Source organism: Melanerpes formicivorus, unplaced genomic scaffold, assembly GCF_026170545.1.
Source record: "Melanerpes formicivorus ecotype bairdi unplaced genomic scaffold, bMelFor1.0.p_v2 SCAF_70, whole genome shotgun sequence".
Classification (NCBI taxonomy): Eukaryota; Metazoa; Chordata; class Aves; order Piciformes; family Picidae; genus Melanerpes; species Melanerpes formicivorus.
This window is the reverse complement of record NW_027142422.1, coordinates 843,973-868,798: the sequence shown is the minus strand read 5'-3', so window position 1 is coordinate 868,798 and position 24,826 is coordinate 843,973. Positions and strand designations below refer to the sequence as shown.

The 24,826-nt window shown below is 42.4% G+C and overlaps 1 protein-coding gene across 2 annotated transcripts in view; it reads right to left on the bottom strand.

The window, feature by feature from the left end:
- NECTIN3 (nectin cell adhesion molecule 3) overlaps nt 1-24,826 on the bottom strand; it is a 46,441-nt gene that overhangs the window by 5,670 nt on the left and 15,945 nt on the right. Inside the window, exons 2-7 of one of the 2 annotated variants that reach the window (XM_068163073.1) lie at nt 24,186-24,524; nt 16,504-16,800; nt 14,560-14,677; nt 13,208-13,359; nt 1,715-1,853; nt 291-372 (exon numbers count right to left, since the gene is read on the bottom strand). In XM_068163073.1, the coding sequence (XP_068019174.1) occupies nt 291-372; nt 1,715-1,853; nt 13,208-13,359; nt 14,560-14,677; nt 16,504-16,800; nt 24,186-24,524 (1,127 nt within the window). Of the gene's footprint in view, nt 1-290; nt 373-1,714; nt 1,854-3,714; nt 6,623-13,207; nt 13,360-14,559; nt 14,678-16,503; nt 16,801-24,185; nt 24,525-24,826 lie in introns of those variants that run through there. The other variant, XM_068163072.1, reaches the window with a different exon arrangement.

Genomic DNA, 24,826 nt, shown 5'->3' with positions numbered 1-24,826 from the left:
TAAAATGGTGTACTTCTCTTCATGCAGAACTTCAGCTGGAGCTTGTTCTGCTTCAAGAGGAGCAGAGTCTGTCAAACACTATTACAGATACAAAAGGGATCCATTTGCCAGTTTCCTCACCTCTGAGACTTCAACAACAAAGATGTAAGATTCAGGTATGACATGTGTTGGGAAACCTCTTGGCTGTGAGCTAATCATTGCTAGAGAAGCAAAATCTGACTAAACCAGCATAATAAAAGGGGATAGTTCACACTTGTCTACCTCATGTTAAGCTGTACACAAACACTTACCTGAAGCATAGCTTCTTTCTGCGGCACAGAGAATGCTCTCTCCTCACAGGTGGATGGTTTATGAGTGGGTGGAAGATCAATCCTGTAATAAAGAATGAAATACAACATGCTGTGTTGTGAAGTCCAATTGAAAGGCCAGATATTTTTTATGTTAGCTGCAAAAAATCATCCAACACTCAACATTCAGGGACAAATCACTTTCAATCACCAATGACACACGTGAAATATGGCAAGGGTAACATCCACCAGTGGCAATAACTCAGTCACACACTGCCTATTGAAAAGCACTGCCTGTAATTTGTTATTTATCATTGTTATGTATCCTATAGAGTGCCAAGCAGACTGAACTCCACACACACTCCAAGCAGGATTAGAGGCTACTGGTATCTATCATCATTTCCAGGTTATAAGGTACACTGAGCCACAGTTACTACTACATTATTTCTCTGGAAAGCCCTTGAGAAAGCTTTGCAGTCAGTACATGCAAGGCTACTGCACTGTAACTCTCTCAGTGAAAGCAAATGGCTATAAAACAATTACAGTGCTTAAGACTACTCATGTAAATGTGCTTCAGCTACACAAGTTAAAAGCAAACCAAGAAAACAGTACTTCTGACCATGCTAGGAGCTATGCTGTAGAGAAATGCTTGACTCATCTTGCTAGCTCCATAGATGCAAGTGCTGAGCCTTATTTTATGTGCAGCTAAGTTGTTTTATTCTGCTGCTCATTAAGTATATTCAGACACGACAGACATTTTCATTCCCCATTCAGTTGAAGTGTTAACTGGATACAGCATGTGTGAAACAACTCATATTTAGAGATATTCCAAGCCATCATTGCTTTGGATGCCTATTCCAAACAGAGTCTAGACACCATCCACTTGAACTGACAAAATCCTTCTTGTTTGACCATATTGGTTGCTTTAAAAAGTAAATCACATCTGTGCCAGAGACTTGAGGAAACAAACAGCCTTCCAGAAAGCACTTTTAAAGTCAGTTATTTCTAAGCAAGCACCCACAGGCCTGGGCTTCACTTTACACATCTCAGGATAAATCGCAGTGGACCTTCCCTTCTGCAGAGCTTGGCTGCTTTGTTCTCCTGTAAGACCTGCAGTTAAGATAAGCCAGCAGCCTGGGGCATCTGTCAAGGTCGACCCTCTCCCCTGCCCTCCAGTTCAATCAATGAGCAGTTCTTTTAAAGTAACTTCTGAAGAGATAAAGAATTCTATCACCCCTGAAGTTGCCTTCAGTTCCCCAGTTTCTTTTCCAGAAATACAAGAGATGTCACACTCAAAACATTCTGAAACCGACAGCAGAACAGCTGCTGGGGGAACTCAAACCTTGAAATTCCTGCACAGAACAAACTCTCAATGAAAACAATCAAGCCAGGCAAACTGAAACCAAACCCACCCACCAGATACTCACACTTTGTCAAGATAGGAGGGCCTTTTCTTCCGTGGAGTCAGCAGCACTGTCACAAAGATGGTAATGATAAAGAGAGCAAGGACTGCTCCAATCACAGCCCCTGCTACGGCAACAGAAGAGGTCTGCTTAAATGGCACATCTGCAATGTGATAGCACAGATGACACCTTTCAGAAGTTCACATAAAACTCAGATAAGCTACTTCAGCACTGGTCTGAGAAACGTTTCTTGCCTCTGTGACCACACAAACCCCTGTCCTGTACTAGCAGTCTGGCAGCACTGGCTTCAGTGACTCAAACTGTCTGCAAGAAGAGAGCTCATCAACATCACTTCCAAAGGGCCACTGACTACTTTCAGTAAGCAGTAACCCCATGCTTTTGCTTCCAATTTCAGGGCAAGATGAAGTTACAGAACACATGCTTTGCACTTATATGAGCATACCAGGTGTTAACAAGCTAGACAGCTATGGCTTTATTGGCAAGCCACTGAAGTCTGCAGAAAGAAGAAGAGGGAAATCTTAAAATCAGAGGGGGAAAGATGTACTGCTAGGAGCAATGAACACACAAACTTACTAATACTTTGCTTACACTTATCACAGCAACCCCTATGACCATCTAGCATCACCAGGACTTCATACTTCAAGCTGCATGAAACAATCACTTCTACAAACAAATGTTAACAAAGCAGGAGGAAAAGCTGTTTTTCAGGGGAAAAGCATTTTCCTTTTGACCTTAGCATTGTCAAATCTGATGTTAAAGCAGCTCTCATTCTGCATTAACACACTTCTCAGTCTTTAAAGGTCATCTGTTTCACTATGTCAGGAATTCAGTCAGGTTTATGTCTCCAAACTGTGAAGCCTGCTAGCATGCATTAGCTCAGCATCATTCATCTGAGTGTCTCCAACCTGCATTTACATACTTATCAAAACATTGCACAACTGGAGTAATTCACATGAGCTTGACTAAACCTTTGAGATGGTAGCATACAGAACTAATGCTCTGCTGACATTAGCTACTGGGGCAGAAGGGTAACAGCAAAGGAGTTTACAATTAATATGGTTCTGTTTGTAACATTTCTAATGCAGTTGGCTTTTTTCCTACAGAAATCATTCTATGCTTCTCCAGCATAGAATGATTCTCTGTTCTATTCAGTCTATTCAGTCTCTGACCAGAGAACATTTTAGGAGCCTCTTCAGCTCCAGAATTCATGGAGATGCTTTGGTCTTGTGATTACACCAGAGGAGTTTCTTCACTGTTTCAAACTGTGCTAACTCTACAGTGCCTTCCCCGTCCCCCTGGAAGATTCTGCTTTCAGTTTTCAAACATCATAGAGTATTTTAGTTCCAATAAGAGCTGAACAAGCAAATCCCATTTTGGATGAGATGGTAACAGCCATCCATGTACCTCTGAACACCAGGGGGAAAATGGCAATGTCACAGCAGGTGCTGCAACGTACAGGAACTCAAGCGCAATTATCCCAGGCCTTGTGTAATTTCCTTCTAGTCTGCAAAAAAGGCAGTCACAAAACCCTCAAATCTCTCAGTCTAACCTGAGGAACAATCAGAAGCCCAGACCACCATGCCAAGCTGAGTAAGTGAGAGAACACCAAGATGCATGGTGCCAGCTACACAGCTTGATAACCAGCAGAGATGACAATAGATAAACTGCAAGAAATACAGGTAAAGCAGAGCTACAGCAACTGAAAACCACACAAAAAAAGCCCCAAATATTTATGTTTGGGTTTTTTTGGGAACATGAAATCTCTGGTGTGCTAGCTGTGCTTGCAGTGAGACTATTTGGACAGCAACTATCCCTACCCATCTTCCTCAAGGTTCAGACTTGAAAAAACAGTTTCTAAAGACACTTGCTTTAGAAGCTCAGGGTGTCCAAGAGGAAAGGCTAAGAAGTCCTCCTTCCACACTTCAGCTTATTCAACTGAGCCTCTGGCTTTTTCCACCTCCAGCTTCAAGGCCACACCTGTCAAACATTTCTGGACCACTGTCTATGTTCCAGATCATAAGAAAAAGTTTATTCACACAAAAGCCATTTGTACTTACAATCATTTCTTTTTACAGCAGACAGAAGGTACAAAACATTGCAACACGCAGGAGCCCTACCCCTATTACCAGCTTCAACTCCAAAAACATTTCAAGTTCTTAACCCAGAGGAATTAAATATATCTATATATATATTTATATATACTTTAAAAACCCAAACCAAAAAGAAATCCACAGAGACAGAACCAAGATATCCCATGTGGAAAACAGGTTTCTAGTTATGTTTATTTCCAAGTAACACCATCTTTTAAAGATGATATATTAAGCATTTCATTATCTGAAGAGACTCAGGATCTCTTTATTCCAGAAACAGTTTGCATCAGAACCTTCTGCTAGAAATTTGACTCCTTCCCTTGTTTTTACACTCAAACTACAGATACACACTATGTCATCTGCTGTTGTTCTTTGAGACTTTGGTCAGTAATGTACTGGTACCCCACCAATCCAAACATGGACCTCGAGTTGTTTAGGGATGCTTTTCCACTTGAGTTTCCAATGAAGCTGTTGTCTTAATCCTTTTCAAAGGCATGCAGTCATGTGCAACCACAGTGCTTAATACAACCATTTCTGTCAAGCTCTAAATGCTGTAAGCTACCAAAAGATAAGAATAGAAAGGAACTTGCAGCTTGAATGCTCATGAAACCGTTTGTAATCAGGTAGCCTGTTTCATATTAGAGTTAGCACAGATGTTTCCCCTTCCCAGGTTTCAAATACTAATAGCTTCAAACACTGATCAGCTTCATTTTCTTGAGCTAAACACGTACAATTGGCACTTCAAAAGGGCCTACTATTCTAATTAGGAATTTCTCATTCTTCTGCAATCCATCCCAAGTGATTTCATTCCTCCCTGCACGTTTGGCAGAATTAGCTTGGTGAACCTGCTCAAGGCAAAGTAGAACTGCTTCAGGTGGCAAGCAAGGTGCCCTACACTGAGTGCACCCAATGTCATTTTAAGGAACAAAAACCTGTTGTTAAACCAGTATTGATTCTTTGAAGGGAAAACAAACCCACTGCGGTACCAAGAGTGCACAACACATCTAGGCTCCTCCAAAACCACTGGAAGGTGTTTCAGCAGACGAAGTGGCAATGCAAGTGTTCACTTCCCTAGCTAATAATGTGAAATTCTAGTCACTGTCTTCAAAGCAACAACTCTTAACTTATTCAGAAACGGCAGGAAATTGGTGGTTTAGCTTCTGGTGGTAAAACAAAGCAAAAGCTTTGACAACTCTTAGCGTGCTTTATGTTTAGTGGTACCTGGGAAAAACAAGGAAACTGGCATTAGCCTCCAGCTTCAAAAGCTATTAGTTTTCTTCTTACTTGTGTCAGTTCTCCAGGTTTCAAATTCAATAGCAAGATTCCCACAAAGCCTCAGAAACTGGTCTCAAATGATACCCTGTTCACTTGCAAAGAGAGTCTTGTAACCATTAACGAGCTTTGACACCCTGCTGATTACAGGTTTAACAAAATATCCTACTGTAGGTATATGTACAGACACCAGCATAAGCTTTGGAAACCAGTGACTACAAAAATAACCTTCCATCTGATTCAGTGACAAGCCTTTTGACCTGGTCACACAGTTACTTCTCAAACTCTTGTTCAGAAGTTAGTTTCAGTGCAATGACTTCAGTACAAGAAGGCTCATTAAAATGCTAAGAGGTATTCACTTTTGTGCAGAAAAGAACTAAAAATAAAGCTTTGAATCTGCTGTAGCTCACTTTAATTGGTGAAGTATTTGCTATACAGAAGCGCTGACTTTACCCTGGATGGTATCTAGACTGGACTAATTCACTTAATCTGCAAAGGAAACGACCCAGAAGCGCATTATTTTATCCTTGCCTTGGGTAAACTTCTTTTGAAATCAGAGAGCAAAGACACCCACTTGGGATCCTTCAACAATTTTTTGAATGGCAACTTTAATTTAGCCTTTTTTGAACCTCTGACACAGACCAAGATAAGCACTCTGCATGAAGACTCAAACCGTAAACAGTAGTACAGCATAGGGGGGAAAAAAAAAGAGAGAGAAAGGGGAAAAAAAACCAAAAGCAGCTCCAATACATTTTCCCCAGATTCAATATTTTGTGTTGAGTCCCAATATAAAAAAAACACCTTCAAAAAAAAGAGAAAACAACCCCCAAAAAAAAACCAACCAAACCAATGTCAAGTTGCAAAAAGTGTCTTCCTGCTCCTGTGTTAAGTATAAACAATCTGCAAGTGAGCAGCCAATGCCATCAGCTGCAGGTATGCTTGGTTTCCAGTGGTCACTACACATACCACTCCCTCCGAGATATTACTGAGCCATCTATGTGAGAAACAAAGTCTTCTTCATTGTCATCGAAACATTCACCACCCAGGTACTTCATCCCCAAGGTTCCACCTTCGTAGTAATCCATGGGTCTCTCATAACGTTCCTGGTACCTGTTAATATTGTCTAGGTTGTTCCAGTCTGGCTTTTCAAGTTCTTCTAAATAATCTTTAGGTATTAAGCTGTTCGTGGGATGCTTTATCTCTTTTTTTAGACTGTCAGGGTAAGAGTCCGCATCATCTGACTGCAGGACATCTATCTGAGACTCTTTCTGCATGTCTGAGGGCGGGATGTAGTTCTTAGCAAAGTAGTCGCCACGGAACGTCCGTCTTCTCCTATAGCAGATAACTCCAACCAGAACACTGGCCAGTATGAGGAAGAGAGCCCCACCCACCGCGCTACCGATGACAGTGCCCCAAGAGTCTTCCTGCATGGCTGGCAAGGTGGCTGTTGGGAACGCTATTATTCTAGGCTCTGTTGCTAAACCTGTGATGCCATCAGTCGAAGGATGCCAGGGAACCGTGGGCAGCCGAGTGGTAGTAGTAGGAGGATCTAATGGAAAGAGCAAAGAAGTAGACAAGACACAGAAAAGGCACAAGAATGTCAATGCAAGCTAAATCAGTTAAGGGTTTATAAGAAAGCAAAGTTGATGGGTGTGTTCTACAAGAATAGTTTTTCATTCTCAAGTTCATGGCATTTCAAGAAGTATCACACTCTCCACAAGCTCTGAACCAGCTTCATTACATGTGGGTTTGAGCCAAGCTGCAGCAGGACAGGAAGTATGGGGAGAAAAGTGAAAGAAACAACCTTTAGGTAGACACCTTGCCCTGCTCCAAGGAGGAGATGCAGCTGTGTCTGCTCAGGGGTCCACTGTCCAGAGTTCATTATTTACCTCCCCCGTGGAAGAATGCTGTTAGGAAAACTGCAAAGCAGCCCTCTTTTTCCACCAGCCAGCAGTTGGGAATACTGGATCAAATGAATTGATTATGCCCCAGCCAGCAGTTAGGACCACTGGATCAAATCAACTGGTTATGCCCCAGCGTCAAGTATGTCATATTTAATTCCCACTTGAGAAATTTTTTCAGGGCACAGAAGAGAAGAATGAAAAACTATGAGTTGTGTGCTCAGTCAGCAGCACATGAACTACTGATTTTTAAGCTGTTCTCTCCATAAAAACGTTGCATTAACACAACTTACTCGGCTTCACCTTGGGATTAGTGAAAGAAGCATGGTTAAAAATGGGTTGTATTAATCTCAAAATAACACATTGAGCAAGGAGCATTCAGGACTACAAAATAATGAAAAACCACCAAAACATTTGAAGTAAAAAAATATTTCTATGCATTCTTCCTAAGCAATTTGATCCCTCACACACAAAAGTGTTCCACATTCACTCCTCAGGATCAAGTAGCAGCTAACTTCGTGTCAGGTTATGCAGGGAAGCAAGAACCACTACCACCACGTTACAGAGGCACCCTAAATGTACCACCACAAAGTAAAACAGAGAGGACTGGAGATTTGTCAAGGTTCCAGTTATTTGACAGATGCTAACTTTGAAGGTTCATAAATCCAATGTAATGTTCCTTCTCAGAGACAGCCAAACAGAATCGCCACATTTGTCACGGTCACTACGAGCCACACCTCAGGCTGCATCACGTTGCTGAATGCAGCATTTTGAGCTGGATTTAAGTGGGGAAGATTTACACAGATTTTCAAAGCACACAATTCTATGACTTGACTATGTAAGTGTGGTGTTCTGTTAGGAGAGGGGTGTGTGTATATATGTATACATAAATGAAATTAATTTGACAGAGGACAGGAAGCTGAAGGAGGAAGATGCGCTACCAAAATGAACAAGAGGAGTTCAGATGATGATTTTAGTAAAAACTGATTTAGGGTGAGTTTAATAATTTAACAAAGCAGCAGAGATTAAGGAATCCAAGTTTACCAGGGTTCCCATGTCCCACAAATCCATTGGTCAAGAAGTTAAACTCAAAATCCTCTTCCTTGAAAAAACATTTTGGCTTTAGAGAAGATTTGTTAGCTTAAAATACAAGTTCAGAAAGCACCAGCAATATCTTCTTTCAGGCTACACTCTCTGGGGTTTTTGAACTGGCTTTGTAATTGTTTTGTTTCCTTCTGAGGTCTTCCTCTACACCCACAACAAAAAAAACACACATTCACAAGCATATAATATCTGCATTCTGGCAAATGTAACCATCAGACACGTGAAATAAACAGTGGCAATTACACTCTGTTACCAATGTATCAATATCAGTGTTTTAGAAGTTTTTCCCCTTAAAACTTCTGTTGCATCCACCAGTTGTTCAGGTTGTGCAGCTGCATTATCTCCAAGCATTAATGAGCATTCTGATCTTAAATTCATTGCAAATGTAGCATGAATTCAGTGTCTATATGCAGTCCTAGACTACAAACCCAAGAATAGCTCTCTATTTCTGTCAGTGCCTTTTAGTGCTGAAGAGTGACAAAGTTAAAGTCATCCCTCCTTAGCTGTAACTGGCCTTTGAAGAGGAACATGGGCAGTTAGTTTCTGCGGTGATCCTAGGATTTCTGAATGGAAAACTAAATTTTTTTAACCTTTTATTTTGCTCCTTCCTGCACCAAGCAAGCTCCCAAATGGAACAACAACATTAAGACCAGGAATGCCAGAGTTCCTCGCCTCCGCTTCATAACACTTTGCTTGCAAATCACATCTCAAGCACTACCTTCCAAATTGAGATAATGCCTCTTCTGTCTTGCTTCCCACAAAACATTAAGCACATCATTAAGTTGCTTCAAATACACTTTATTCAAAAGCATCCATTTCCTCCTGATTTGCTCTAACATTTTACTTACAACCTTAATAGCTCTCATCTTTCACCAACATAAGCTCGTTGCACAAACCACGACATCTGCAGGCTAGGAAGTGGCAGCAATTCTGACAAAGTGTGGGGTTAGGATCTGTGTTTTTGTTTCTTGCTATGTTCTGGGCCCTGTTCAAATCCTTATTACACATACTCCGTAGTAATGATAACTGAAGACCCACAAACAATTCCTTCTACTATTCCATATCTACCATCCTCATTAAAATAGGATAGGAGTAAACTCAAAACAGCAAAACCATATTTTCTGGCATGAGTCTTGATAGTTTCCTATCAAGAAAAGCAAGAATTGCTCCTTATTTCACATGAAGCTCTAATACCTCCTCAACCAAAGCACTGTAGTCCTTCTACACAAGGCTTAGTTTTCCCTGTATTACTTATTTTCCACACATTTCCCATGAAAACTAGCAGCAACTTTAAACAGCTTAACTCTGGTATTTTCACTGACTCTTTTTGACACAGTTCTCCCAGTTCTTGCAATGCAACCAACTTATTTTGGGCACGTGAGTTTCTACACTGCAGTTCAGTAGAGACATCTGACTGTGTCATACAGCTCATGTCCCCAGACACTGCACTGCCACTCCTCAAACCCCATGCAGTAGACTCCTTCAGATGTCCAGCATCCACCTTTGCTTCTGAAGCAATGAAAGGCCAATGAGAAAGCTGAATGGGAAAAGAGATGGATGGATTATCCTTAGAATCTGAAAACTAGCTCCAAAATCTTCAGTTTTGGTATCAACACAAACACCACTGTAAAAATCAACTACACAACACAGGATTTTTTAAACCACAAACCATTTTGGATGCAGCCCACTGTGCCAGGGTGACCAGTAAGAAGAAAACTCAATACTCCACCACATCTCCTTTCACTAAAATTTATCATTTGAGCATTACAGAAACAAAGTTTTGGAAAGGAAAGCCTTGGCTGGTGGTTGTGCATTCATACAGGCAAAGCCCACATGGCTTCAAGCACCATAGTAAAATCTAGTTCTCTTCATTTAAGAAATAGAGCACAAACCCCACACAATTCAAGATCCATGCTTCGACTCCCATATCCTTTCCTTTGCCTTCTGCAAGAGAAGGATCTACCATTAGTTACCTGCATTCCAAAATGCAGGGTGGTGTTTGCAGTCCTCATTTGATGGCAGGCATCTGCCTGCATACGTATCACAGGGCCATATTTACCTCTGCTTCTTAACCTGCAGTTACAGCATCTAAGGGAAATACAGCACTCTAACAATTCAAGTACTTGATAGTTATGTGGCTGAGCATTATATAAACAGCCCTTACTTTCAGCTGCTCAAAAGCTGATTTTGCAGCTGCCTTACAGCAACAGCAGGAAAAGCAGGCTCTGCATGCAAGAGGCTTTCTAAAGGTCTGATTTGTAAACGCATCTTTGTTTCTTCAACTATTCCCACTCTAAACTCAAGTAGTCAGTGAGGACACTGTTAACCCTCTCCCCACAAAGTCCTGTCTACATAGGTTCCATACTGGAGTTTCCCTTTGGATCATATTCAGTTTGCTTCCCCTTACTTTGGAAGCATGATAAATGTAAGGTTGGTGTCAGCCTGAACAAACACTTTCTTCCTCAAGAGTCAATCATCCGTTTCCCAAGTTCACTGCACTTCAGCAGTTTCTAGTGGGGATTTCCAGGCACCAAGTGAAACGTGTTGGCATTTCCTTGGGACACAAGAGAAAAGCTGTGATCATGAACATAACCTCAAGCTTGCAAGCAATGTTCAGGAACAGCGCTGAAAGTTCCAAGCCTGCTATACCAGGCAGCATGCAAGGTCTGGGTATCCTGGGACAGGAACTATGTAATTTATCAATATCCCTTTCAGTATACACTTCAGAAAATGCAAGAGTGCCTGAATTCACAACACACTCAGAAGGGACATCTACATAGTGAGAAACAAAAGCAATGACCTGGTACCCTGAGAGCAGCCACTCTAGATGAAGCGATTCTGCATTTCCAAGTTGAATCTCTCTAGAGCTGCTGGGATGGCCAGCTACCAAACAATGGCTTCACTGAGGACAAAAAGTGGACTCTTCCAAAAGAGATTACAGAAGCAACAACTATGTTCCCATCTGAATGTGAGGCTCATGTTCACCCCTCTTGCAAATGGATAGAGGAGGCCACAGCAAGCACTATGAAGGTGAAAGAACACCAAGGTAAGAAATAAAGCTCGATTTCACCTGTAAAACCCTGAGCAGGCCTAGATTACAGGATTAGCTGCTTCACTTAGCAAGCTGACAGCTTCTTTTGGAAAACCTGCTGCTGCAGGACTAAGACAGGAACTGCAACAACACTTGATCACCTCTGAACTCCATGAGAATCATGACTTATTGTTGCTAGCCAAGTACCAAACCAAATTTAACCTGGTTAACAATGATCAAGTAAGAGGTAGCAAAGTATCTGTGTCTTAAAACCAATATTAAAAGAGAGTCAATAGCTTCAAACATCACATTGGTATTTCACTAGCCAGATATCCATGTATCACCTCCCATCACTGAAAGCTGGCCAATCTATCAGTTAGTCCTTTGTCAGCTACTTCCATTTCCCTAGTCCACTTCAAGAGTATTAAGAACAAGTAAAAAGAGAGCTTCCTTTTCAAACAAGGTGTATTAGGAACAACAGCACTTTTCCTAAGCTTACATTCCAATTCCACCACATTCCAACTTCCTATTTGTTTTCTCTACCAACACCATGACTACTCAGAAACATTAACTTTATAAATCCTCTTTGACAGCTTCATAATTAAAACCCAAAAGATGGTGTGATCATACAGCTTTGTCTGATAGCTTCCAAGCTTCACTGTGTTTTTGCCAAGGTTTATAGAGTGGAACACAGCTAAGACAGAAAAACAAGCTAATTAAATGATCCCTCTACAGCACAGCAGTGCCATGTTCACCATTACTAGATGTCAAGTCAAATATTAAGCTGATGAGCAGTTTAACTTCAAGTTTACTACTTCACTCTCATTTTCTGTGCTCCTCATACCAGTCTCTACATTGTCTCTGTAGAGCACCCTGAATGACTGTTATTTAAGATGGACACTTTTGCTGTTTCAGTCACCCATCCTGAACCATTTTCAGTGCATTTCAGTTTAGTGAGACAGTCAGACTGAAGAGTTGTTCTTAAGAGTTACAATGCATGTGCTAACTATTAATTTCTGTAAACAATACAGGTGCTATAACTTTGATGGCCTCACCTCTCTCATTTTAATCAACTCTCCTATAGACTAGAAGTTAACACACAGTGCTTTTAATCAGTTTGGTATAATCTTCTCTACAGCACCTAGTCCAGGGTGCAGGATGCTGGTCTCAATGTTAAACTGATCAGCTGTAGTGATATAGAATAGAATTAACCAGGTTGGAAAGGACCTTTGAGATCATCAAGCCCAACATAGCACCAGACTAATTCTGAGCTGCCTGTATTTTGTAGATGTTGGTCCTGCTACACACTCCCAAGAGTAACAAAGCTTTTAACAACTGAAATTCATGTCAGCTGAAGCATTTGTTTTCACCAGTGCCTAGAATGTGTAGAATCATGACCATGTATGGTCTCCAGGTAGCTGAGGTTATGCTTTACCACCCCCTTTCCATTCTGGAGATCCAGAGAGCTTTCTGGTACATGTACAGCACCATTCATACACACTCTGTCGTGCTGCTCCTTCACAAAGGTGTCAGGGTGCATACTGGGTTGATACCTATGGAGATGTTTTTCAGCAGCCATGGTGCTAAACAGACACAAGTCTGCCCTATAACACTAAGCAGATCAGGAAGAGTTTTGTATGAGAACACAACTTCATAGTCTCTGGGTTATCTGCATCCTGAGCAAAGGTGATGAGTACATGGAGCACAGCACACACCTGTCACATAATCCTACCCTGCTTAAAGCAGAGGATCTCTGACTTCTCTAAATGGAGTTGTTCCCCTGTTTAAAGAAATGTATCATAAACAAGGTGCAGTTTATTGCAGTCAATGTCTTGGAAAGTGCAGGTTAACACTTAAATTCACCTAGCAAGAGAAAGGAGTAATCTCAGAAGCAGAATTTTCACTCTGCATTGCTCTTATTGAAGAGTCAGTTTAATCCCAGGTTCTAGTGCAGCTTTCAAATCCATACTTTCAATAGCTTCTCACACAATTAAAAGGCACAAATATTTTATGCATCAACTTGCTGCTCAGTTATTTCAACCACTGACCAACAAACCCCCAAGTTAACCTCCTGTCTTTGCTGAGACGACAGACATACCTAGAATGTAGATAGTCTTCTGATCACTTCTCTGACCAAGGGAATTGGTCACCTTACAGATATAAGTCCCAGTGTAGTTGTAAGTCAATGGGCTGCTGAACTGCAGAGTGTTGTTGACAGCCAGCAATCCTTCAGGCCAGTGTCCATCCAACCTGAAACAAAACAGGTACTTTTAATTCTAAGTATAACTAGTTTAAATATCATGTCTTGTATAATCTAGAGAAATTTCTTCCCTGTGCTCCGACACCATCAGTGGGCTCTCATCAGATATTCTCAGTGAGTAACTGAACATTTAGGATTTGGTTTCTGTGCCAGATCCTTTCAATTCCAAATTTGCTGGCACTAGCAAGCAGTCTACAGATGACCATTATTACAACTAAGAAAAACATTATCTTAATAGAACTTGGAGGAACGATCCAAGCCAAGCTCTAAAAACTAAGTCATACTAAGAAGCATTTTGTACTGCTGCCTGAGCCTCCTCTTCTCCAGGGTAAGCAACCCCAGCTCCCTCAGCTTCTCCTCACAGGGCTGTGCTCCAAACCCCTCCCCAGCTTTGTTGCTCTTCTCTGGACATGTTCCAGCATCTCAACACCTTTCCTAAACTGAGGGGCCCAGAACTGGACACAGACTCAAGGTGTGGCCTGAGCAGCACTGAATACAGGGCAGAATAGAATAGAATAAACCAGGTTGGAAGAGACCTTCAAGATCATCGTGTCCAACCTATCATCCAACACCACCTAAACAACTAACCCATGTAACCAAGCACCCCATCAAGTCTCCTCCTGAACACCTCCAGCGACGGCGACTCCACCACCTCCCCGGACAGTCCATTCCAATGGGCAATCACTCTCTCTGTGTAAAACTTCCTCCTGACCTCCAGCCTGAATTTCCCCTGGCGCAGCCTGAGACTGTGTCCTCTTGTTCTGGTGCTGGCTGCCTGGGAGAAGAGACCAACCTCTGCCTGTTTACAACCCCCCTTCAGGTAGTTGTAGAGAGCAATAAGGTCACCCCTGAGTCTCCTCTCCAGGCTAAGCAGCTCCAGCTCCCTCAGTCTCTCCTCACAGGGCTGTGTTCCAAGCCCCTCACTAACTTCGTTGCCCTTCTCTGGACTCGTTCCAGCAAGTCAACCTCCTTCCTAAACTGAGGGGCCCAGAACTGGACACAGTACTCGAGGTGTGAATGGCTTCCCTGCTCACCACACTGTTCCTGATACAGGCCAGGATGTCATACATACTCCTTATGAAAGGCTGGGTAACAGCACTGCAACCCAATAGAAGCTTTTACTCAGGTGTTTGTGGTAAGAGATGACACCATTTCCATCATGTGGCAAGTCCCTTTAGGTAGGTATTTACCTGGTCCACGTGAATTCCATGGGTAATGGGTTTGCATCAGCATTACATCTGAGCTGAACGTTCTCTCTTCCGATGAACCAGTTTCCATCATAGCCAGTTACTGAGACCTCTGGGGCATCTGACAAGAAAAAAAGCAACCTATCAACAGTCACAGTAGATTCTCCAAACAAGAGCTGTTTTAAAATACTACTGAGGAAAATAAACATGACTATCTTTGCAAAGCAATGTCGCTCTTGCCTCCAAGGGACAGAGGCATTTTCTGCTGTGATAATCCAAGTTCTGCTCAGAGCAGCAGAAGATGTTGGGTTGGTTTGTTTCCTCCCCTTCCCTCCCTGCCCCTTCTCTCCTCCAAGCCACAACACACCCATATGCAGCAGAGGAGTAGATCAGGAATAGCTGTTTTGCCAGTGCAACTGTCCTTCTGTGTGCTTTTAGCAAACATACAGCACTTGGGGAAAAGTGAGAGGGCTTCAGAAGTACAAGATCTGTTTAATAAGGTCTTTTGGGAATGAGGAATAGTAATTGAGAGCTACTTCTCACAGCAGAGGATCACAATCAGCATTTTGGGAATCCAGGTAATTAGGAAATCATAAATCACAGGTATCAGTTAAAAAGAGGTTAAGAGTTATCCACTGGCATCATAATATGGAATTATGATGTTATGGCTCTAAAAACCAAGGCCACTGCAGATAAGCCAGAAAGACCTAGGGAAATATTCAGAACCCTGAGAACAGAAGTGCCAGTGTGATCTGATAAAGGCCCCTCCAGCAGGGATGGATGAGCAGTTACAAAAGCTGTAAGCATAAGACAGAACTGAAGGAACAGTAGAGAACAGAAGGAATCTTCAGTTCTCCCTTCCTGCTGTCCTCCTACACAATGTTAGAAGTTCTGAAACATGCCTCAGCACTACTCTCACACAAAAAGAAGTAAGACCATTGCACTTCAAATAAGAACTTCATTGCCATTGATAAGAACAAATAACCTTTACTTCTGTAGGAAGTAAAGATTGATAGGAACAAATAACCTTTACTTCCATTTCTGTAGGAATGGCTCTGTGACAAAATAAACCCAGTACTAATCACTGTTTTATGCCTGGCTAAGTGATTCTTTGCCAAACAGAACAAAAAGAAGCCCACAAGAGATTCTAGTCAAAGGGTAATAGCAAAGTTTAGTTTTCTCAGCCACTGCACTTTGAATTGAATTGAGAGATGTCCATGATTTAGGCAATTGAAGGCAGGCTACCAAAGGATGAACCTGAAAACATCTGACTGTAGTCAAAAAGGGGAAAAAAAAAGGCAGCTTATTTGTCTTAACTGTTTTCAGCTAAGAAGGGTTGTGAGCCCTCTTGCTCCACATTCATGTGTTGTAAAGCCCAAACGTGTTAAGCAAGCCTGGTACAGGTTTGCATTACAGAAGCAATCCGAAGCTGACAAACAAGTATTAGTGAGGTATATAATACATCCTTGTTTCCTTATGCAAATTAGAGGGGGAAAAGCTTAGTGAGTAATTTGAAAACAACTGACTGACCCCCCAGAGGGCTTACTGTCAACTTGTCACCTCCAGCATGAATCTTCATTAGCATTCCTTTTTTAATACAGCTGGAATTGCAAGGCACTATAAACAGTTCAGGGCTAAACGGGGTTTGGTATTTCGTCCGTAATCCCTTCATTGTCAAATATGAACATGAATAACAATGTTTACCCTTCAGCCAATATCCAAACCAAAACCCAGCAGCATAGTAGTATTCTGGCTTTGGATTTACTTTTTCTTTCCTGTTATTTTAATACAGAGACTCTCCTACCTCTTATCACCTGTATGTTTGTAGTTTCAATTTCCCCTTTTCCCCCCCTAAGCGCTCGTCTGCTTCTTGTAGAAGGTATACACTGATAAAGAGGGGGCTTACAAGATACAGACCAGGTGTTAACCACCTTACAAAATACTTACACTGTATGTCCAACACCTGAGGGTATCTTATCTGCTTTTCCAAAGCAGGGTGCTTCACAATGCAAGTTATGAGTCTTCCTCTTGCAAATCGCGTCGGGACAATCACATACTGGCTTACAAGTGTCACTGTTCCATTTGGAAAGACAGTAGAGCTGGATTCTATTTCACCCAGACCTCCTTCCCAGTCGATCTCTGCAGCAGGTTTTCCAGTGGCTGCTGTGCAAGTGGCTGCTACAGTCTTATTGGCACCATCTATGAGAGGGCTTGGTCCTTTCATTAAGCTCACAACAGGTTCAACTAAGGGGGGAAGAGAAGCAAATTTAAACAAGACTCCACATCTTTGTTGCTACAGAGAAGAGTCAAACAAGATCTAATTGTTTGCAAAAGCCCATGCTAACCAGATACCCCAGAATTAAGCCCATGTCACACAGCAGAGAAGACAGCTTCTAGCTGCTGAAATCTTTCACCTTTGTCCACTCATCCACTTGAAGGTTACTCCTTCACTACACTGAATGCACTGACAAAGAACTCCAACCCGCTTAGGTTTGCCATCCCATGCACAGTACCTCAGCTACCATGGCTCAGAGACAACTGAAGATGCTGGGATGAAACTCTACTTCAGTTTTTCCAGAAAGCTCAGATTCTGCTGCATTTCCAAGCAGCAGAACACTTCAAAAGTATTACTCTATACTGTTAGTTTTTGTCACTTCAAAGCTACCCAATTCACTGGGTTAACAACCACCATCAACAGTTTAAGCTCCTGCTGATCAGTACATCAAAAATTCATTCCATGATGAAAAGGATCATAGAATCATTGAGGTTGGAAAAGACCTCAGAGATCATCAAGTCCAACCTATCACCCAACACCTCATGACTAACTAAATCATGGCTTCAAGTGCCACGTCCAATCCCCTCTTGAACACCTCCAGGGACAGGGAGTCCACCACCTCCCTGGGCAGCACATTCCAATGGCCAAACTCTCTTTCTGGGAAGAACTTTTTCCTCACCTCGAGTCTAAACCTCCCCTGGCACAGCATGAGACTGTGTCCTCTTGTTCTGGTGCTGGTTGCCTGGGAGAAGAGACCAGCCCCCACCTGGCTACAACCTCCCTTCAGGTAGTTGTAGAGAGCAATGAGGTCACCCCTGAGCCTCCTCTTCTCCAGGCTAAGCAACCCCAGCTCCCTCAGCCTCTCCTCACAGGGCTGTGATCCAGACCTCTCCCCAGCCTCATTGTCCTTCTCTGGACACATTCAAGTGTCTCAACAGCCTTCTTAAATTGAGGGGCACAGAACTGGATAGTTAACCTCTACAAAACTTATCTGTGTATGTACATGATACATAAAATACAGTAGGTAGACAAATGTAAGTAATTTCTATATACATTTTATGTGGTTGATACAGAACTATATTGTTTCTATATATAAGCATAATTCTGTCTATACATATTCTTTTGACTAGGTTACCCAGGAAGGTGGTGGAATCACCATCCCTGGAGGTAGTTAAGAAATATGTGGACACAGCACTTTGGGACATGGTGTAAGGGAAATCAAAACCAAAGAAAACACCACCACAACTCAAGACTACATCCAAGACTCAAGAAATCCACCAATGGAAGGACCTGATTGCCTTGTAAACCCCACTGCTCAGCTCACCATAGTAGAGGTGAGAAAACACACTTCCTTTCAAAAGGAAGCCAAGATCCTAGGTACAAGTCTACTGTTGAAACCACAGACTGGAAAGCTTTTCAGTGCATTTCCTTATTTAAGACATGTTTCATCCCTGTACAAGCCATCTACCAGTTGCAGCCTAAGTCAAAAACACTACCTGATGCTTCAGATGAAAACCAGGTTTTAGTGTCTAGGATGGCCCATGTCTATCATCAGTACCTTAAGATGCAGGTTTCCCATTCCATAATCCTTGTCTTTTGATCTAATGAGGCTACAGGGGTCATCTGAAATGAAACCACCACTACATACTGCAAAGCTTCAGAATCCATCTCAGTGGTCTAGCCCTCACTAACCACAAAGCAGGGACAACTCCTGAAGGTTCTGTTCTGTGCCTTTGGAGGGAGAAGTGCAGGTCACAGAATTTCTTTCCATGGAGTTGAAGCTGCCTCACACATCCTGAAATTAAACAGAGTGGAGTTCACAATACCTGTGCAAGACACTTCACCTGTCTACACTTTCAAGAGATAATTGGGTAACAAATATTTTCAGCTTCAGTGAGTTCAGTGGCAGGATCAGGTTTTGATTGTTTGCTGCTCATTCTGACACTGCTCAAGGCTGAAGGTGGTGGTTTATTACTTGCTCAATTACTCTACAAAGAAAGGCAGCCACAAAACGGCTAATATAAAATGATGTGTTTTGTTCTGTGTTTAGCAGTGCTTCAAGAATATACCTTATTAGCAAATTGAAGGGTTTGTGGGCAGATACTGAGAGGGGGTTATTGCCTGCTTTGTTTCTGTGAATGCCTGCTCTGAATGCCCTGCTGTGAATTAACCAACAACAGGGTTTTTCCAAGTCCTACTATTCCAGATCTCAAGCATGAGAGCTTTCCAAAACTCAATTCCCTGCTCTCCAACACGAGCAACAGCTAAAGCTTTCTGCACTAAACTTGGATATTTGAATTACTGTATATAGGCAGCATTCTATCACCTGGAAAAAGCCTTCAGGAGCCAGGATAGATGAACACTTTATAGCTTTGCTATCTGATTCGCGACTTGCTTTCCCTGATTTAATGTAAACATTACCATCTTGCTGCTTCTGAATCACCAGTATTAACCTTTTCAACAGCTTCTGCATTATTAGAGTGCAGGAGGAAACACTCAAATTTCCATTCTCTGTCTCTGAAGCACAAAAACACTCATTTTTGCTGTATTCCACCTCGCTGCCCAAGATACCCATCACCACGAGATAATTTAAATTAGCAGGTATCATTAGCTTTTCATGCCACATCTTACAGGCCCAAACCATTTCAGCTGGAAATAGTTTAATATACTCTCTCCCTTTGAATTTTCTTCAAAGCAAAAAGACCACACAGCTTCAGAGTTTTTCCACTACCCCTTTCTAAGAGGATACATAAGTCAACAAGAAGTCTTAATTAAGGCAGTAGAGATCTCCAGATCTAAAGCAGACTACTCAGTGTGCTGCTCCACTTCCCATGCTTTAAGGAAGAAAATCTTTTCAAGTATCAAGGTGATAGGAGCCAGAGAACAGCATCTAGACTCATTTAAAAAGCCTAGCTTCTCCTAAGACTATCATCATTACTAGGAAAAAAGCATACATTGTTTTCAAGTGATATCTGAAGTGTGAGAGCTTGGCCTGTTTCAGTTCATAGAGTCAAAAAGGTTGTAAAAGACCTCAGAGATCAGCAAGTCCAATCGACCACCCAACACCTCATGACTACTAAACCATGGCTTCAAGTGCCACATCCAACTCCCTCTTGAACTTTTCCAGGGATGGTGACTCCACCACTTCCCTGGGCAGCACATTCCAATGGCCACTCTCTCTTGCTGGGAAGAATCTTCTCCTCATCTCAAGTCTAAACTTCACCAGGCACAGCTTGAGACTGTGTCCTCTTGTTCTGATGCTGGTTGCCAGCTGCCCCCACCTGGCTACAACCTCCCTTCAGGTAGTTGTAGAGAGCAAGAAGGTCTCCCCTGAGCCTCCTCTTCTCCAGGCTAAGCAACCCCAGCTCCCTCAGCCTCTCCTTGTAGGGCATGTACTCCAACCCCCTCCCCAGCTTTGTTGCCCTTCTCTGGACACGTTCAAGAGTCTCAATGTCCTTCTTAAACTGAGGAGCCCAGAACTGGACACAGGACTCAAGGTGTGCCCTAACCAGTGCTGAGTACAGGGCAGAATGACTTCCCTGCTCCTGCTGGCCACACTATTCCTGATGCAAGCCAGGATGCCATTGGCTTTCTTGGCCACCTGGGCACACTGCTGGCTCATGTTCAGTCAGCTGTCAACCAGTACCCCCAGGTTCCCTTTCTGCCTGGCTGCTCTCCAGCCACTCTGACCCCAGCCTGTAGCACTGCCTGGGGTTGTTGTGGCTGAAGTGCAGCACTTAGGGAATTCTGAACTTTTACACTGACACAAAGCTGAGCTATTCAGAGCTACTCCATAAAATACACATTTTCCCAGGCCAGTGTCTTTTGGTGCTTTAGTAGATTGGGGTTTTAAAACACTTCACAAATGATTAGGCTTCTCATGTCTTGTCTTCCCATAAATCACACATCAACTCCAAGATAATACAACAGCCACTGACCAAAAAGGAGACAAAAACCCTTCTCTTCTCATACCTCTGTACACTGTTGTTCAGGATTGCTTTGCCCCAGCAACTCAAGCAAAATCAGCAGCAAATCTGGTGCTGCAACCTTTCTAGCTGTTTCACTCACAGATGGAGATAAACATGTTAATTAATCCATTGGCATCTCACCTCTCACAACAGGAGACAATCTTACTGGGTTTAAATTGTTTTGCTGTTGTCTGAGGGGATTTTTGTTTGGGTTTTTCTGCTGTTGTTGTGGAGTGTTTGGGATTTATTTCTTTCAATGGTTTTGTTTGGGTGGTTGTGTGGGGGTTTGGGTTATTTGGGTTTTTTTTTTAAGGTGTGTTTGGTTGTTTTGAACTTATCTTCTGTTTTGAGAGGAGACAGTTCAGGGATTTATCTGCTGGATAACTTTTTCTTGGCCCAGAGTGGTACTTAAGAAGGATGTATACTTCTCTGCAACTTGCACTCTCCAAACACCATGATTTTTTCAGACCTGTGTGAGAAGGCCTATTTTCCACACTGACACTTCTCTTCCTTTAATGCCTTACTGTAAAAACGTCTAGACTAGCATGTCTGCTCATGCTGACAGATGCACACCATGGACTTTCCCATCTGTACAGCTTGTTCTTCCCTTGCAGCACTGGTAAGAGGTCTTGCTCTTCTGCAGGCTAGCTATTTTATCAATACCCATGCTGAGAAATCCAGCTTAGCAAGATAATAGAGCCAAACTGAACCAAGTGTTAAAACCAGTCATGTACAGTGCTCAAGTTAGTCAAAATTAGGGCTCTGCAAGCTATCCTGCCACACACCACCTCTTCTGCCTTCAAACACCACCTTGGCCAGTTCAGTCAGTACCTTGAGAAAGAAACAAGACAACATTTGTTGCCATTCCTCCCCCCCCCAGTTTGAAGAACCATTTTGGCCAAGGTCAATACATCTCTTTGACCCAAGAGTAATTTGTGTGTTTTCACCATATTAACCTCTTCTTTCCAGTTCATTTCCTCAAGATAACACAAAGCACTACATGAAGCAAACAAGGAACAAAGGCAACAAACACGGCAAGTCTGGTAAGCTTGAGTAAAACAGAGTTAAACATGGTCTTAAGTGAGCAGTGCACTGGGGCCAAATAGTGGACATTTTGTCCTGGAGTTATTTTCTCCTGCATTTGCCTTGAGGTGTCTCTGCCTTGCAGCACACAAGCATCTGCTACCTAGAATTGCTAAAGGTTGGAGAAGACCTTTAAGATCACCAAAAGCCCAATGTCAGCCTCACACTGTCAAGCCTACCACTAAACCATGTCACTAATGCAGCATCTACAGATCTTTTCAACATGTCCAATGGACTCAACTGCTTTCCTTCCCAGTTGTTGGCACCAAATCACTGAGAGGCTTATTTACAACTATCAGCAACCATCTACATAAACTATGAAGAAATAAATATCCAACCTTATAGTGTGATATATATATAATCAGAAGCACTACATGCCTGACATAGTTATTTACCTTTTCTAACTGCAATTTTTGATTGTATCTAACACAATAAACATACAAGCTGTAATTCTGCTTTCTAAGTTCCTCTTCAAGTTTTCCACAAACCTAAAATTTGAAGGGCAAAGTGGACACAACCAGAGGAAATTCAGATTAAAAAACCCCACACCAAACAAACCCAAACAACACACAGAAACAACACACAGCTTTTTCTCATGGTTTTTTTTTTTTGAGGGGGGGAATATAAAGGTAAAAAGAAAAACTGTGATGTACAGGTTCATTGGCTTGCAAGTCTGCAGTTTCATATTTGCTAGGGCTTTATTCTAGGGGTACTCACATCTCACATTGTCCACCAGTACTTCATGGAAAGGGCAGATACAACTGATCTGCTTCTATTGTATGTGTAATAGGATTTTGTATTTATATACATCAATATATTATAGATATATAAGAAACCATATTTATTATAGGACCAGGGGTAATGGATACAAACTGGAAGGAGATGGATTTTGATTAGACATTAGGAGGAAGTTCTTCCTTCTAAGGGTGGTGAGGCACCAGAACAGGCTGACCAGAAAAGTTGTGGAGGCTCCAAGCCTGCAAGTGTTCCAAGACAGGTTAGATGGAGCTTTGAGCAGCCTGGTCTAGTGGAAGGTGCCCTTGCCCACGGCTGAGGGGCTGCAACTAAGGTGACCTTTAAGGTCCCTTCCAACTCAAATGGTTCTGTGAAATTAAAATCTCAGAAATTAGAACTGACTAGGAGAGATGAGGGAGAACAGCAGGAGCCTCTTACTGCGCACTGATTAAGCACAACAGATGAAACCTGAAATCAGAAGTCTGCTACACGAGCAACAGACACAGCCACCTGCAGCACAGACAGAAGAGCCATGAGGCTACACCCTTTGTCTATCACCAAACTTCTCAAGTTAGTAGTTTCAAATCGGATTAAGCCACTTGCTTTGATGCGTTTGCTTTGCCCCACCTTGTGGTGAAAGGCAGTTTACATACTGTGGTACAACCATCTGATCAACCTCACCCAGTGTTCTGCTGCTGTGGAGAGCAGAAACTGAAGACCAAAAAGATGATAAAAGGTTTGTTTGTGAAAACAAAGTCACTGAAGACCATGGCTGGAGAAGATTTCCCTTGAGTTCCTGCAGTGGACACAGAAGTCACTCACCCTCTTACAGGAGGGTGTAATACCTTAAGGAAGAGGGCAAGTAAAGAGATCAAATCATTTCACTTCATATTGCACTGTCTCCTAAGTCTAGCTGTGCTTCAGTACTTGTAGTACTGTATGACAGCCAGGCAGACCCATCCAGAAGGTAAAATTAGTGTGGTTTATGGAAAAAAATTACTTTATGTAAGCCTCACATTATGACTACCCACAACCAATACAGGCCTTTGATTACCTCTTCCTTCCCACAACTCCTTGTAGTAGTCCAGGCAGTTTTGCTTTCACATTGGTACTGTGCAAAGAAGTTTGCATGACCAGGCTCAAGCAGCTACCCTACTCCACCATATTAGCAACACATTTGTGAGGGAATTTGGTCAAGGTGGTCACTCAGTCTGTCTTTGGCAGCTTTCACACACACACAGAGGTCCCCAGGATCAGCACTGCCAGGTCTAACTTCTAAACATTTGGACACTGCTTCAGATTAGCACAATGCCTGAACAGGAAGTACTTACTTATTTTTAATGCCTGGACAATTAAAGAGCAAGCTGTACAGGAGCAGGAGCCAAGAGAAGACTCCTCAGCCACATTAGTAAGAATACCAAGACACCTGCTACGACAGACAGGTGAATAGACTGTTATATTTTCTTTGGGTTAAAAAAGGTAAACCACAACATATTAACAAGTCTGCAGAATGCCACTAACAGTTTGTGCTGTCAATGTCATCTCCTTGCATGAAGAAGTTGACTTACCCAGTACTGTCACAGTTATTGATGACTCTGTATTTCCAAGGGGGAACGTAACTGCCTTGCAAATGTATTCTCCTGCGTCGGAAAAGCTCACGTTTTTTAGGATGATTGTTGCATCGGTGAGTGAGTAGTTCTTAAATGACACTCTCCCCTGGTAGTCTTCTTGAATAGATATTCCATATTTAGGATGATGTACTGCAATAGTCTGTGAACTTTTACCATGTGTCTTCTCCCAAGAAACTTGTGTTATGGTTTCATTCACATCGATTATGCATTTGAGTTCAACCTCCTTCCCCCAAACTGCTTTCTCCTGAGGGTGAACAATTGGTCCAGCTAAGGCACCTGAAAAACAAAGCAGTTGTTAGAATAGAATAAACCAGGTTGGAAGAGACCTTCAAGATCATGGTGTCCAACCTATCAACTAATCCAACCCACCTAAACAACTAAACCATGACACCAAGCACCCTATCAAGTTTCCTCCTGAACACCTCCAGTGATGGTGACTCCACCACCTCCCCAGGCGGCACATTCCAATGGGCAATCACTCTCTCTGTGTAGAACTTCCTCCTAACCTCCAGCCTAAACCTCCCCTGGCACAGCCTGAGACTGTGTCCTCTTGTTCTGGTGCTGGCTGCCTGGGAGAA